This window comes from Bombyx mori, chromosome 24 (assembly GCF_030269925.1).
Source record: "Bombyx mori chromosome 24, ASM3026992v2".
NCBI lineage: Eukaryota > Metazoa > Arthropoda > Insecta > Lepidoptera > Bombycidae > Bombyx > Bombyx mori.
The window spans coordinates 15,637,949-15,652,116 of record NC_085130.1 but is presented as its reverse complement, the minus strand read 5'-3'; the positions used below and the strand labels follow the sequence as shown (position 1 = coordinate 15,652,116).

At 37.2% G+C, this 14,168-nt stretch overlaps 2 protein-coding genes across 2 annotated transcripts; one reads left to right on the top strand and one right to left on the bottom strand.

Moving 5' to 3' along the window:
• Window positions 1-3,477: 3,477 nt before the first annotated feature.
• On the bottom strand, window positions 3,478-5,124 carry Ant (ADP/ATP translocase). Its single transcript, NM_001043607.1, is given in 1 exon segment — window positions 3,478-5,124. A coding segment is annotated over 1 exon segment (903 nt). The 5' UTR covers window positions 4,927-5,124; the 3' UTR covers window positions 3,478-4,023.
• Window positions 5,125-7,663: 2,539 nt separating this feature from the next.
• On the top strand, window positions 7,664-10,494 carry LOC101743500 (transcription initiation factor TFIID subunit 10). Its single transcript, XM_004926412.4, has 2 exons — window positions 7,664-8,139; window positions 10,212-10,494. The coding sequence occupies exons 1-2, from the start codon at window positions 7,970-7,972 to the stop codon at window positions 10,429-10,431; spliced, it is 390 nt and encodes a 129-aa protein (XP_004926469.1). The 5' UTR covers window positions 7,664-7,969; the 3' UTR covers window positions 10,432-10,494.
• The last annotated feature ends 3,674 nt before the right edge of the window (window positions 10,495-14,168 follow it).

The window sequence follows — 14,168 nt, the reverse complement described above, 5'->3', positions numbered from 1 at the left end:
GGCACAATCGGCCTCCGCGTTCGGCAGCGTTCGACATCTGTCTCTCTCCTACTTGAGTGAGCGATGCATCCGCGTGGACAGCCATACAATAATACCTTTACATGTTTTCGTCAAGCATGAAGTTCAGTGAAAAGTGAATGTGGAGTCAATTGTTTATAGCAACGATAATTGCGATAATTGAAAAATGAAAACATTCAATCAGTATTTTCTTATGACGTTGTCACGTTCAACTATCGTCAGTAAACTGACTTTACAGACAACCGATTTTTTTTACCAAAACCACACATTCTCACAAATACGCGCCTGTCTCGACAAACGACGCCATTCGCCCAGCGTCAGCTTCTACCAGATCGCACAAGTATGGTATGGTATTAAGTGACGCGAGTTGGTTTGCAAGAGGAACAATAGAATCGTTATATTAACGACTGCGAAAAAACGCCAAGCAAATACACAGGAGGCTTTGACTTATAGTGAAACATATGAGATTAATATCGACGGGTAAAAGACTATTTGATATAGGCGACATTTTGGCAACTTTACAGGAGAGCCTTTGCAGTTTAAGCATTTGGAAAAAATCGTCGTGGCCTAACGGATAAGACGTCCGGTGCATTCGTGTTGAGCGATGCACCGGTGTTCGAATCTCAGGCGGGTACCAATTTTTCTAATGAAATACGTACTCAACAAATGTTTACGATTGATTTCCACGGTGAAGGAATAACATCGTGTAATAAAAATGAAACTCGCAAATTTATAATTTGCGTTATTAGTGGTGGTAGGACCTCTTGTGAGTCCGCGCGGGTGGGTACCAGAACCCTGACTATTTCTGCCGTGAAGCAGTATAGCGTTTCGGTTTGAAGGGTGGGGCAGCCGTTGTATCTATACTTGAGACCTATATCTCAAGGTGGGTGGCGCATTTACGTTGTGGATATCTATGGGCTCCAGTAACCACTTAACACCAGGTGGGCTGTGAGCTCGTCCACCCATCTAAGCAATGAAAAATAAAAATAAAATATCATAACAAAAAATTCAGCTTTTCAATGGAGTGAGCTTAATTGAAATTCAATTAAAAACTACGAACTGTTGATGTTAGTACCAAATAAAACGAACCTTTAATTAGGTACAAAAATAAATAAATGAAGTCATTGTGGCCTAAAGAATAAGACGTCTGGTGCATGCATTCGTATCTAGCGATGCACCGGTGTTCGAATCCCGCAGGCGGGTACCAATTTTTCTGATGAAATACGTATTTACCAAATGTTCACGAATGACTTCCACGGTGAAGGAATAACATCGTTTTATAAAAATCAAAGTCGCAAAATTATAATTTGCGTAATTAATGGTGGTAGGACCTCTTCTGAGTCCGAACGGGTAGGTACCACCACGTTGCCTATTTCTGCCGTGAAGCAGTAATGCATTTCGCTTACAAGGGTGGGGCAGCCGTTGTTCTGTAAAAACTAAGACCTAACTAATGACTAACTCATGTTCCAAGGTAGGTGGCGGTATTTACTTTGTCTATGGCCTCCACCAACTTAAGTGAAAAAAAGTTTTAAGCGAAATGTCACTTAAACAAACTAGCCTTTCAATACTCGATTGGATTTTTTTTTTTCTTTCTTTAATACCACAGGTGCTATTTCTGAATGCCTAATTTACCCTATTAGTCAGTTTTAATACAATTGTTCATTTTTTAGTTTAAGAACGAAAGACGACTACTCATAATATTAATTGTGAAATCGACAAATGTGTTAGGTATTTACTAGAAAAATTCAGTGAATACACGTCTTTTGGTTGTCTTTGAAGGCCGACGAGCATACGGCCCACCTGATTGGTAGTGGTTATCGTCGCTAATGCATGGCAGTAATGCCTGCCTACTGTCGCGTATACTTCGCAAGTTCCGTCTTCGTCGAAGAAGGACATGTTACAGCGCTCGAGAAACACCGTGGAGGGGAGTTCATTCCAGAGCCGGAAAATATCTCTGGGATCGCACTGTGGATTAACGCAGCGGTTCTACGTGGTCTGCACTACTACTAATTGTACTAGAATCGGTGACCGTCTACGCCGAACCCGTCGCTTGCGACGAAGGGATCGACAAGTAAATTAACCCATAGACACAGCCCACTGAGTTTCTCGCCGGATCTTCTCAGCGGGTCGCGTTTTCGATCCGGTGGTAGATTCTGCGAAGCACTGCTCTTGCTAAGGCCAGTGTTAGCAACACTTCCGGTTTGAGCCCCGAGAGCTCACCTACACGCTAGGGTGAAGCTGAAATAGCCATCAAGGCTATCAGTATAAAAAAAAGGTACTAGAATATGTATGTACTGGTATAGTCGCGCTACTCGCATACAGTAATCTAAGCTATACATGATTTGAAAACACGCAAGGCAACCCTAAATTGCCTATGCACTAATAGAGCGGCTAACCTAACCTAATTTTTTTGTGACAGGATAGTAAAACAAATATTTTAGAAGTTTGGTTTTCGAACTTCTTGGTAAAGGCGCCAAGACAACGCTACACAAACACTACATACTGGCAACATAACTATTTGAAAGCTTCAACTTGATTATTTTAAAAAAAGAACACTAATTACCTACCTAAGCCATTTTCGATAAAACTCCACTTTACTTGTTGAGGTTACTTGACCGAAACTCTATAAAAATACTGAAGACATTAGGTGTCTTCAAGTCATTGCGGCCATCTTTAAACTTTGTGGAATAATTTGATTGCGATAAGTATGGTCATGATAAACCGGTACCTATTGGGCTCGACCGATTGTTCTATCAACAGTAATTGCTATATAATGCTCGATCAACAAATTATTTAACTCCATTAACTGCAATTAACTAAGATTAAGCAACAAATAATGACTTGTTATCTAAATTAGGAAATTGAATTCCGAAATTCCAACACCCGTGTGACGTGCGATCAATGGCGGATGACGTCATGTTCCAGGTCATTGTGAAAACTGTCATCAGTACAATGACCTTGACGCAGCCGATAGATTATAAATGTAGGTTTAGGTTTGTAGTACATAGCGTAAATGCGTAGCACATATCTATATTATTATATAACTGTTCAGACGGGTTATGTAATCCACTGCATTATGACAAACATTAAAGAACTTTGAACGGATACAAGAATTTAGCAATTCTTTACAAATTTTTCATCAGACCCTAAGGGTGAAGGTTATTTGCAATTTTTTTCAGAAATAAATATGTACTTTCAAAATAAAAACCAGTATGGGATTTTTATCATTTTTATTTTTTCTATCATTACATGTGTGCTCGTTTTGTATGAATTTTTCAGGAAAAACTCAAACACGAACTCTCTTAGGATCACAAATATTTTTACCTACATGAGATATTGATTGGCAGCTACACAGCGATTTTCAATTGATTAAAAACAATAATGTCAACTATTAGGTTCCGCACACCAATTTAACAAGTCACAAATGTCAGCGTTACATAATCAGCTTCAAAATCACATGATTTTACATTTAATAGCATAATGTGTACAGAAGTCAAAAATACACTACATAATTATGTCAAACTCACTCCCGCTGTGTATGAAAAAGTGGAAATTCTCAATTCCCACAAAACTCAAATTTAAAATAGATAATAAGACATACACTTCTTTTAATGTGAAGTTCTGAACAATTTTTAGTTCAGCCTTGGCCTCCGGCACCAGACTGAAATGAGGTTAATTACATAACAGCCGCAGCCCAAACTATGTAATGTCACATAAAGAAAACCAATCATTTTTCATTTTGAATTAAGAATAGATTATATAATATGAAAGCAATTGAGATGTCAAAATTAGAAAATTTTCAAAGAGGTCCTATATCACTTCAGTTAGGACAAGCAATTATGTAACACTTAATAAAACAATAAATTATGGAATCATTGTATAACACTTTATTTAACTAAAAATAAGTTACTAAAGTCGTTTTCGTGTCTAATAATACATGATTTGAGGGGAGTGGCTGCGACACGGAATCACATAGAAATTATGGTAACAATTCTTACGTTAGATTTACAGGACCTTCTTGATCTCATCATACAAGACGAGCACGAAGGCACCACCAGTACCTCTGAGGACGTTGGAGAAGGCTCCCTTGAAGAAGGCCGAGGTTCCCTCGGTCTTGGCAATGGTAGCCCAGCAGTGGATGGTGTTCTTGTACAGGATATCGCTCTTGGCACGACCAGACTGCATCATCATGCGCCTACGGACTGTGTCGAAGGGATAGGAGATGATACCGGCGACTGTGGTTACGGTCTGAGCGATGGCCCAGCTGATTACAATGGGTGTGTTCTTAGGGTCGGGCAGCATGCCGCGGGCAGTGTCGTAGAAACCGAAGTATGAGGCACGGTAGATGATGATACCTTGCACGGACACACCGAAACCTCTGTACAGACCGATCAGACCGTCGGACTTGAAGATCTTGCTGATGCAGTTTCCGAGACCGGAGAATTCACGCTGGCCATCTCCCTTACCGACATCGGCGGCAAGACGGGTACGTGCGAAGTCAAGGGGGTACACGAAGCACAGAGAGGTGGCTCCGGCGGCGCCACCGGAGGCCAGATTACCAGCGAAGTAACGCCAGAACTGCGTCTTCTTGTCAACGCCGCCGAGGAACACCTGCTTGTACTTATCCTTGAAGGCGAAGTTGAGCGCCTGGGTCGGGAAGTACCTGATGACGTTGGCGAAGTTACCACGCCAGAATGAAAGGAGACCCTGCTCCTTGGGGATGCGGACGAAGGCGTCGACGATACCCTTGTAACGCTGGTCGGCGGCGATCTGCTTGCTGACGTGCTGTACTTGGAGCAGCAGCTTGACACGCTCGATGGGTGCTACGGCGGTCTTGGAGACGGCGGCGGAGATACCGCCAGCCAGGAAGTCCTTAGCGAACGCGACCGGATCGGCGAGGTTCGACATTTTGTTCGATTATGTGATCTTCACTAGGTGAATATGTCGAGGTGGGAGTTGCGGCACACGCGGATGGGGGATCACGAAACACTAACTCCTGATTTTTGAACAGGAGATTTGGAGTAATTTCGTAATCACGGGAGCACAGAGGGTAGGTGTGTGCCTTTTTTGAAATTCGATCGATCACGTTCTATCGCAGTTCTGCCCAGTGGATCGGCGCAAAAGGAAGGAAGGGGCAGATGCTGCCAACATAACGATACAGTACCACGAGGTCAGTGTGGCCGATATAACATTTTAATTTCCCTTAAAAGCAACTTTCGAGAATTTTATTCTTTCAAACTAAAACTTATATTTTAAAAATACTAAATTGATTTTAAAGATTTAAAAAATGAGTTTCTTCTAAATTAAATTAATTTTTCTTTATTAATTTATTCGTTTTTCACTTAAGAATTTAAGTTTTAAACGTTTCTGTGTTCTGAATTATTTTATATCGTCGAAAGTTCCAAATACTTTAAATTTCAGTTCTAAAACATCGATTTTGTTTTTAAAACACGGTTCCCAAATTTACAAATTTCCATATCTTTACTTAAATGCAAAAATTGTGCAACACCAGAGTGACGTGCATCTTTTGCGTTTTATAATTGCAATCTAAATTCGCTACTCGCGGAAGACAAACTCAAACAAAAAAATCCTAATGAGTTATATTTACCCTTATTTTGTTTTCTTTCTAAAACAAAAAACTTTTCACATTTAATACTTTGTATTTATTATTTTTCGACTACGATTTAAAAGCCGTACACTATTGCAGCTTTAATTATTTTTAGATGCAGTATCAAAACGTTTCTCATCTAGCCAACCTAAGAATATTTATTTTTTTAAGATTTTATGACTGGCTTAAGTTTCATGGTATTCAGTATAATGAATGAATAGTGTTGCCATCACTGACAAAAGCAAATAAAAATTACTTGAATAGCTAGGTACATAGCTTTACTACAAAATGATTCTATTCATTTTTATTTATGTAGAGCCCTACTAAAGCTATCTAAGGAAGTGAACAACCACACACATGGTTTATGGAATTTGGACCGTAATGTAAAGCAGTTTAGATTAGAGATTAAAATTTCCCAGATTAACAAATTTGAAAAAACCTTTTTCGAAATAATTTCTGTCATAATTTTTTTTTTTTTGACAAGAACTGATAGTTTGCTTGATGGCTTTTATTACACAATGTTATTCCTTTGTTGGAACTATGGAGGGTAGAGGTAAGGAGAACCGTCTCATATGGGAGAAGCTTGAAAAAGTGTCCCACTTTCAGCACTAAATTACAGTCAAAAAATCCTCCAGAATGGCGCTAGGATAGGCACAGGGTATGATATGGATTATGCAGTTGTTAACTGATTGAAGTATGTTGAGTTAGGAAATTTAATATATTTAATGACTAGAGTAGTTAGTGACAGTGTAATATACAAGACCTCACATGTTTACGTAGTCCAAACTAATTTCGTCAATATAACCTAAAATTATTGCTGTGGTAAAACGTGGAGACATCGATTGCATTTTCTTATCAGCTTTAAATAAAATATTTTTTTGTGATTTTGTAGTGCTTACAGTTCTTTCGCCCTATTTTATTTCTCTATTTTATTCTAATAACTTTCATCGCTCTTCCTTTAATTTACCCGGTTGCTACTCTAGCGACATCCTTATTTAGCAGATTTAACGGACACTTTTTACACACAGAGACGGCTTTCCTTACCTCTACCCTCCATAGTTGGAACTCTCAAATATTGAGTATTATTGGAACTACCAGCCCGTCTAGTATATGCATAGTTTATTCAATACGTAATGTATTCAATAAATCGCCAGTAGTAGTTTGATGATAGTTTACCAAAAACCATGTCTCATAGGCTTAAAGAACTGTATTAACCAGTCAATCAATCGAATACAGCTTGTACTAACGTTTCGATTAGAAATAATATAGCCAACAAATATTTTGCTTAAGAGATTTCACTTGCACTTCTCGTCCTGTAGAAAAGGACCTCGATACATCACACATTACAATATTCAAACGGCTATGCCACCGTGTCTAATTGGCACTTAGTTTGGCATTTTCCTCAAGCTTTTATTACATAATAATTCTTGGAAATCCCCAAAAACCGTAAGCAGAATGTCTATCCATTAACAAGTTTATACAAGCTTCATAAAAATTAACTAGACAAGCAAATAGCGTTAAAATGATGAACGACGAAAATGAGAAATTTGTTGTCTAGCTTTAAATAACATTATAGTTATTATAGTGAACATATTAGTGATTTATTTATTGATAGGTTTTAGAATCTCTTGTGATTTTGTTTTAGTAAAATAATACTTGAAAGTAATCCATAATATCTTATCTCCAATTTTCAGACAATTACAAATCAAATTTTCTAAATTGTAATTTATTTTCAATATTAAGTGGTAATTGAAGAATGTTTTTGCGATTACTATTTAATTTAAAATACAAAATCTAGTTTTATTCCAACTACCTATCTAGTCGATTTATAATTTGTGAGTTTTAATCTGGTTCAAACTAAGTTGAGGGCTGCCAGGGAAATATTGGATGATTCAGTTCTAAGGATAAAAGTATTCAAAAAATTAATCCGTTTCAAAATACTGTTTAGTAAGCTTTTTTATTATACGATATTAATTACCTACTGAGAATCCGACACAATTTATCGAAAGGGTGAAAACTAAAAGTCCATAACATAATCAATTGAAAGAGATTGTTCGTTCCTAATTATTGCGTTAGTACGCTTTCAATCAAATTGTAATCAGACATTAGTTTGGGAATATGTAGTGTTTGCTAATAAAGTTTCTGAAAGTACTTTTTACGACTCACTCAGCAACACTCGTCCAATCAAACTTCAAAGTGCTGGCCTAAAAGTCTAGATACCAGGCCATAAACTCCAAAAAAAAAACTTTAAAGTGCTGAGTGTACTAAAGTAAATGGTTTTTTAAATTGCAATAATTGTTAAATGTAAGAAAAGCATTAATTAATGAAATTTTCACTAAAGCGATGCAAATGAGCCGTATCGGTTCACCATCGGTCGGTATGGACGACGACGGTTGCGCAGGACACGCTTTAGGCGACTTCCTTCTTCAGCTTGAGAATTATAATCCATCCATACCCGATTCCGTGGTCGCATATTATTTGAATTTAACCGGATTCGAGTCACAGGATCCGAGGTAAGCCTTGAAATCCAATAATTAAACACTAATAACTAAAAGCCAAGTATCAATTAACGAAAAAAACATCAAAAAATGTTCAATTTTTTCATCTAAAATCACCTTGAAATTTTTACTTTTGTTCTAAAATGTAACACGTAGTTTTGTCAACATTTTGTTACAACAACATTATTTGAAGCGTCATAGTCTCAATGGATCAGAATTCAAATATTTACCTAAATCATATAATGATTAATTTTGTTTTCATCATTGTTCACAAATGATTGAGATTTTTTGTCTTGTAATTGTCTATTAAGATATGTACTTCATTAAAATTTCTAAGTGTCAATTTAAGAGTTGAATTAACAGTTAACAAATATAACTGACTATTGATAATTCTGAAACATGTGGCTTGATGTTTGAAATATGTCTTAAACTTTCAATATGTTGCTTTGATCCAAGTATGTAGCACACATTAGATTTGGGGTTTTTCATGGGTCAATTATACCAATCATGTTAGACAACACTCAGAAGTTCAGTCAGCCTCGGCACTGATATGATGTCACTGTTGTTTAGGAAACTTTTTATTAATTTATTGCTTAGATGGGTGGACGAGCTCATAGCCCACCTAATGTTAAGTGGTTACTGGAGCCCATAGACATCTAGAACGCAAATGTGCCACCCACCTTGAGACATACGTTCTAAGGCCTCAGTAAAATTTCAACAGCGATCCCACCTTTGAAACCAAAAACGCATTACTGCTTCACGGCAGAAATAGGTGGGGTGGTGGTACCTACCCGTGCAGACTTACAAGAGGTCCTACCACCAGTAATTACGCAAATTATAATTAACAAGTTTGACTTTAAAAAGCCAGGAAAGAAAGTACAAAATAAATATTTCAATAAGTCTAATTTAGTAAAACCAATTGTTTTTTGTGTTCTGTGTGCTTAGTGCGAGTTTTTTAACGTACTCGATAGCGTAAAAGTTAATTCATATTTGTATGGAATGGGGTCGTTTGCGTACGTTTGTCGCTAGGGGCGCTGTTCCAATTGCATACAAAAATGGCCTAACTTTTACGCTATCGAGAACGTTAAGAAACTTGCACTAAGCACACTGGTGTTTTAGTGATAGTCCACAAACTTTTTTCATTATTACTTTGATGCATAGACGTGCCCACCTGGTGTTAAGTGTTCACCAGAGGCCACAGACATCAACAACTTAAATGTGTCACCCACCCTGAGAAATGTCTGTTATTACAGCATAACAGCTGCCCCACCTTTCAAACTGAAATGCTTTACTAGTTCATGGCAGAAATAAACATAGTGGTAGTATCTACCACCAATAACTTAACCCCACCCTACCAACCACAAGATTAATTAGTTTGAACAAATCTCAGATATCGTGGATTTAGGGAGCATTCTTAAATAGTTATGTAAAAAGTTCAAAGGAGCAAAACTTAAAATTTTTACTTGAAAGTTAGAATAGCCTATTCGAATGTAATTTAAGCTAACATTTACATCTAAAGATTAACACTTAGTATAAAACCAGAATACTGCCTTTAAGCTAATAATGTCTTCATAGTTTTTTATTGCTTAGAGAGATGAATTAACTTATTGTCCACCTGGTGATTAAGTGATTACTGGAACCCGTAGTCATCAATAACATAAATGCAGTCTCCCACTTTGAGACAAGAGATCTAAGTTTATAGTTCTAACAAGAATTCTAGGTAGTTGGTACATGATATGAGTCGTCTATTATCAAAGCCGGCAATCTGACTTTTGGACAATGATTGGTAAATCAGAAAAACGAATTATTGACTTTGTATTCCATTGGCAGTCACAAAACTCTTCGGAACGACATCTTACATAAATAACAGGTTAACTATTAACCTATATTTAATGCAGGTTTTGAACCGTATTCTTTGAAGGAGACGATTATATTCAAATCAATCTGAATTGACATATCAATAAAAAAAATTTGTCCAAATGCACAGATTGCCACCTTTGATAATAGACGACTCATATGCTATGTTAGCTGTTTTTGTTATCATTTTATTTATGTATGTAATTTTCAAATTCATTTTCACATTTCAGACTTGTCAGATTGATCGCATTGGCATCACAGAAATTCTTATCTGACATTGTAAATGATGCACTGCAGCACTGCAAGATGCGTACGTCGAATCAAATAAATCAAAGCTCCAAAAACCAGAAGGGACCCAAAGAGAAGAAATATGTCATGACCATGGACGATTTGGCTCCCGCGTTACAAGAGTATGGCATAACAGCAAAGAAACCGCACTATTTTGTTTGAAATACATGAAATCAATATTTGAAATTGTTTTACTTTAAAATAAATGTTTAATGGTGTACAGTCGGTAATGTATTTAATTGGTTCCTTTCAATGCTGTTTAAAATCATGCCTGAATATAATGCTTGTATGCTTTTGTTAATAATGAAATTGAGCTTTTTTTTTTATTGCTGAGATGTGTGGACGAGTTCACAGCCCACCTGGTGTTAAGTGGTTACTGGAGACCATAGACATCTACAACGTAAATGCGCCACCCACCTCGAGATATAAGTTCTAAGGTCTCAGTATAGTTACAACGGCTACCCCACCCTTCGAACCGAAACGCATTACTGCTTCACGGCGGAAATAGGCAGGGTGGTGGCACCCACCCGTGCGGACTCCCAAGAGGTCCTACCACCAGTGATTACGCAAATTATAATTTTGCGGGTTTAATTTTTATTACACGATGTTATTCCTTCACCGCGGAAGTCAATCGTGAACATTTGTTGAGTACGTATTTCATTAGAAAAATTGATACCCGCCTGCGGGATTCGAACACCGGTGCATCGCTACATACGAATGCACCGGACGTCTTATCCTTTAGGCCACGACGACTACTAAGCTTATCTTAAATCAAACAAACAAGGTTTATTGTATGTTATGGTTGGGGACGTCTCCTCAGAAATCCGTGGACTGCGCACCGTACCAACATTTCGATCCTGAAAGAGCTCAACATCAAGGAGAGACTATCGTCAACAGTCCAAATACGAATCCTCAAGTTCTTCGGGCACATCACTCGTAATGAGGACTCCATTGAGCGGTTGGTGGTGCAAGGGAAAGTCGAGGGCAAAAGATCTTGCGGACGATCTCCAACATAAATGATTGCTCTCACTCTGCAAAACATCGTGCCACATGGCGTCGCATCGCGAGAGTATCGGTATCGTAGGATCCGACTGATGCATGACCGCGACCAACTCTGTCATGAGTGTACGAATAGGAAGAAGAATGGTTTCCTTTTTTGTGGCCTTTAGAAGTTGCTGTCATAGACATTGGCAAAACTAAAGGCACAATCAAGTCACTGTGTTAATCCAATAGTTCTATCGAGTTTATCTGAATACACTTTTATATGAGTAGTAGTTTCACTTCTCGATATTAGTAATGGTATATAAAAGGAACGTTTTGGCGTCGTGGATATTAATTAATGCTTACAAACTTAACAAATGTTCAGGAATGATTGTTATGATTTTCATGTTAAAGTAATAAAATCTATCTGTATATTATACTAATACTAATATTATAAAGAGGAAAGATTTGTTTGTTTGTTTGTTTGTTTCGAATAGGCTCCGAAACTACTGGACCGATTTGAAAAATTCTTTTTCCATTAGAAGCCGACATTGTCCCTGATGAACATAGGCTACTTTTTTTAAATTTTTTTAAATTTTTTATTTTTGGTTTCAGGTGTGTTTTAATGTTTCCGAAGCGAAGCGAGGGCGGGTCGCTAGTATTATATAAAAATGAATTGCTGTTCGTTAGTCTCGCTAAAACTCAGGAACGGCTGGACCGATTTGGCTGATTTTGATCTTGAATTATATGAAATTACTGGTGGTAGGACCTCTTGTGAGTCCGCGCGGGTGGGTACCTACCACTACCCTGCCTATTTCTGCCGTGAAGCAGTAATGCGTTTCGGTTTGAAGGGTGAGGCAGCCGTTGTAACTATACTTGAGACCTTAGAACTTATATCTCAAGGTGGGTGGCGCATTTAGGTTGTGGATGTCTATGGGTTCCAGTAACCACTTAACACCAGGTGGGCTGTGAGCTCGTCCACCCATCTAAGCAATAAATAAAAATAACAATTTTGTTTTTCCCTTGATGTGTTCCCCGTCCGTCGGATTCCTTTTGTTGTTTTAAATTTATTTTATACAAAAGTTCAGGTTTTGTATTTATTTATCGTCTGAGGCACTACGAAGTCTGCGGGTCAGCTATATAGTTGTGTAATAAAAATCTCTCTGTAATCAAACTCCTCAATAATTTATAATTTTTGTAATTAGTTGTGGTAGGGAGTCTAATGAGGTCGCTCGGATAAGTACCACCATCCTACCTATTTCTGCTCATAGTTTGATCAGCGTGCCTAGTGCGAGTTTGTTAACGTTCTCGATAACGTAAAAGTGAATCAAATTTGTATGGGAGTTGAACGTTTTCCTACGTTTGTCGCCGGGGATGCCGCGTCTTTCCAAGTGCATACAAATTTGAATTAACGTTTACGCTATCGAGAACGTTAAAAAACTCGCACTAAGCACACTGTAGACTACGAAACGATAATAATTTATCTACTAAATTGCCGTTTAATTAAAGAAAGTGAAAGTGTCCCTTTTATAAATATTTTTTATTTCTATCAATCAAAATATGCACCCAAAGAGAACTATAAACGGATCCTCAGGGTGGCGGCGACAATTGAGACAATTTACATCCACGTGAAATAATATATTCTCTTTAGTACACGTTACGGTGGGTAGAATACGAATGCAATAGAGATATGCTAACCGCTTCGATCAACAATAGTAACTAGATTTCGGGTCAGTGCATAAAATCCGTCTCGTCAAATAACAGCGCACTTGAAATGTGAGCTCTTATTTTGTTTAGTTCACTTCAAACACAGCCAATGTCAACCCGTCTCACAATACCGCAGTGTGTATTCAAAAGTTGCAAAAATAAGGCCCGAAAAAGCAATTTAACGGCCGGAATATCTTACTTTCGGTAAGTACATGAAGTATAAACTATATTGTAAGCTTTAAACTTATAAATAATATTAAATTTTGAACAAAATTACCGATTTTTAACCACCGCTACAAATGTTGGCCAAGGCTCGGCAAACACATGGACAAACTTTTGCTTAACAGAACAGTAAATGCATGGAGTAGATTTGTGTTGTAATAATTTTTTAAAATTTGTTAGCAGCACTTCAAAATTAGTTGGTTAAAATTGGTTAATGCTGCTTTTGTGTCTGTTTGTTAGACTCTCATTAGATACTTAGCTTTCCATTTTTATTTTAGCTTTCCTAACAATCACGTGTGCAGAATGGATCTCGATTGTCGCCAGAGAAACAAGAGATGACTTTTATAAGCCAGCTAAGATCTCCGCTTATTGACACTGGACATCTTTGCCTTCCGTGCTCACGGCTACTGAAACGTGGCCGAAACATTGTAATAAAAATACCACGCTTGAAACCGTTTAAACGTTGTTTTATTATGTGCACTGGTCGCGAAAACTTAAAAATATATATTACACAAAAACGTAACGCTAATAAAATAATAAGTAATGTATAGATACTAACAAACATACATTTCCAAAACATAAAAAGTAAACAACTAAACTTTTACTTTAATTCATTAATAAATTATTTTAGTGTTAAGCGCGACTCCCTTACCTCCTGTAGTAAATACAAATCGGCATTTCAAGAAGCAAAAATAAATAAAGCAAAACGATGTTAGTTCTCAGAGCAATTAAGGGAAAAGTTACTTTATTTGTTGCTAGTTAAGATTGATTTAACATTAAAAGTTGTTTAAAATATGTCTTTTTATTGGTAAGTGACAGGAGTAATTTATTGCTTTGCTCGTTTTATGTGACGAATGATCGTAAGTATTAGATAATGTTTTGGAGATTTGTGACTTTATTACTAGGTGCCATAGTTGTTATTAGTTTGAACGTAAAAGTGTTTCAAAACTTTTTTCTCCGTTTGTTAGTAAACGAATGTAGCTATATAA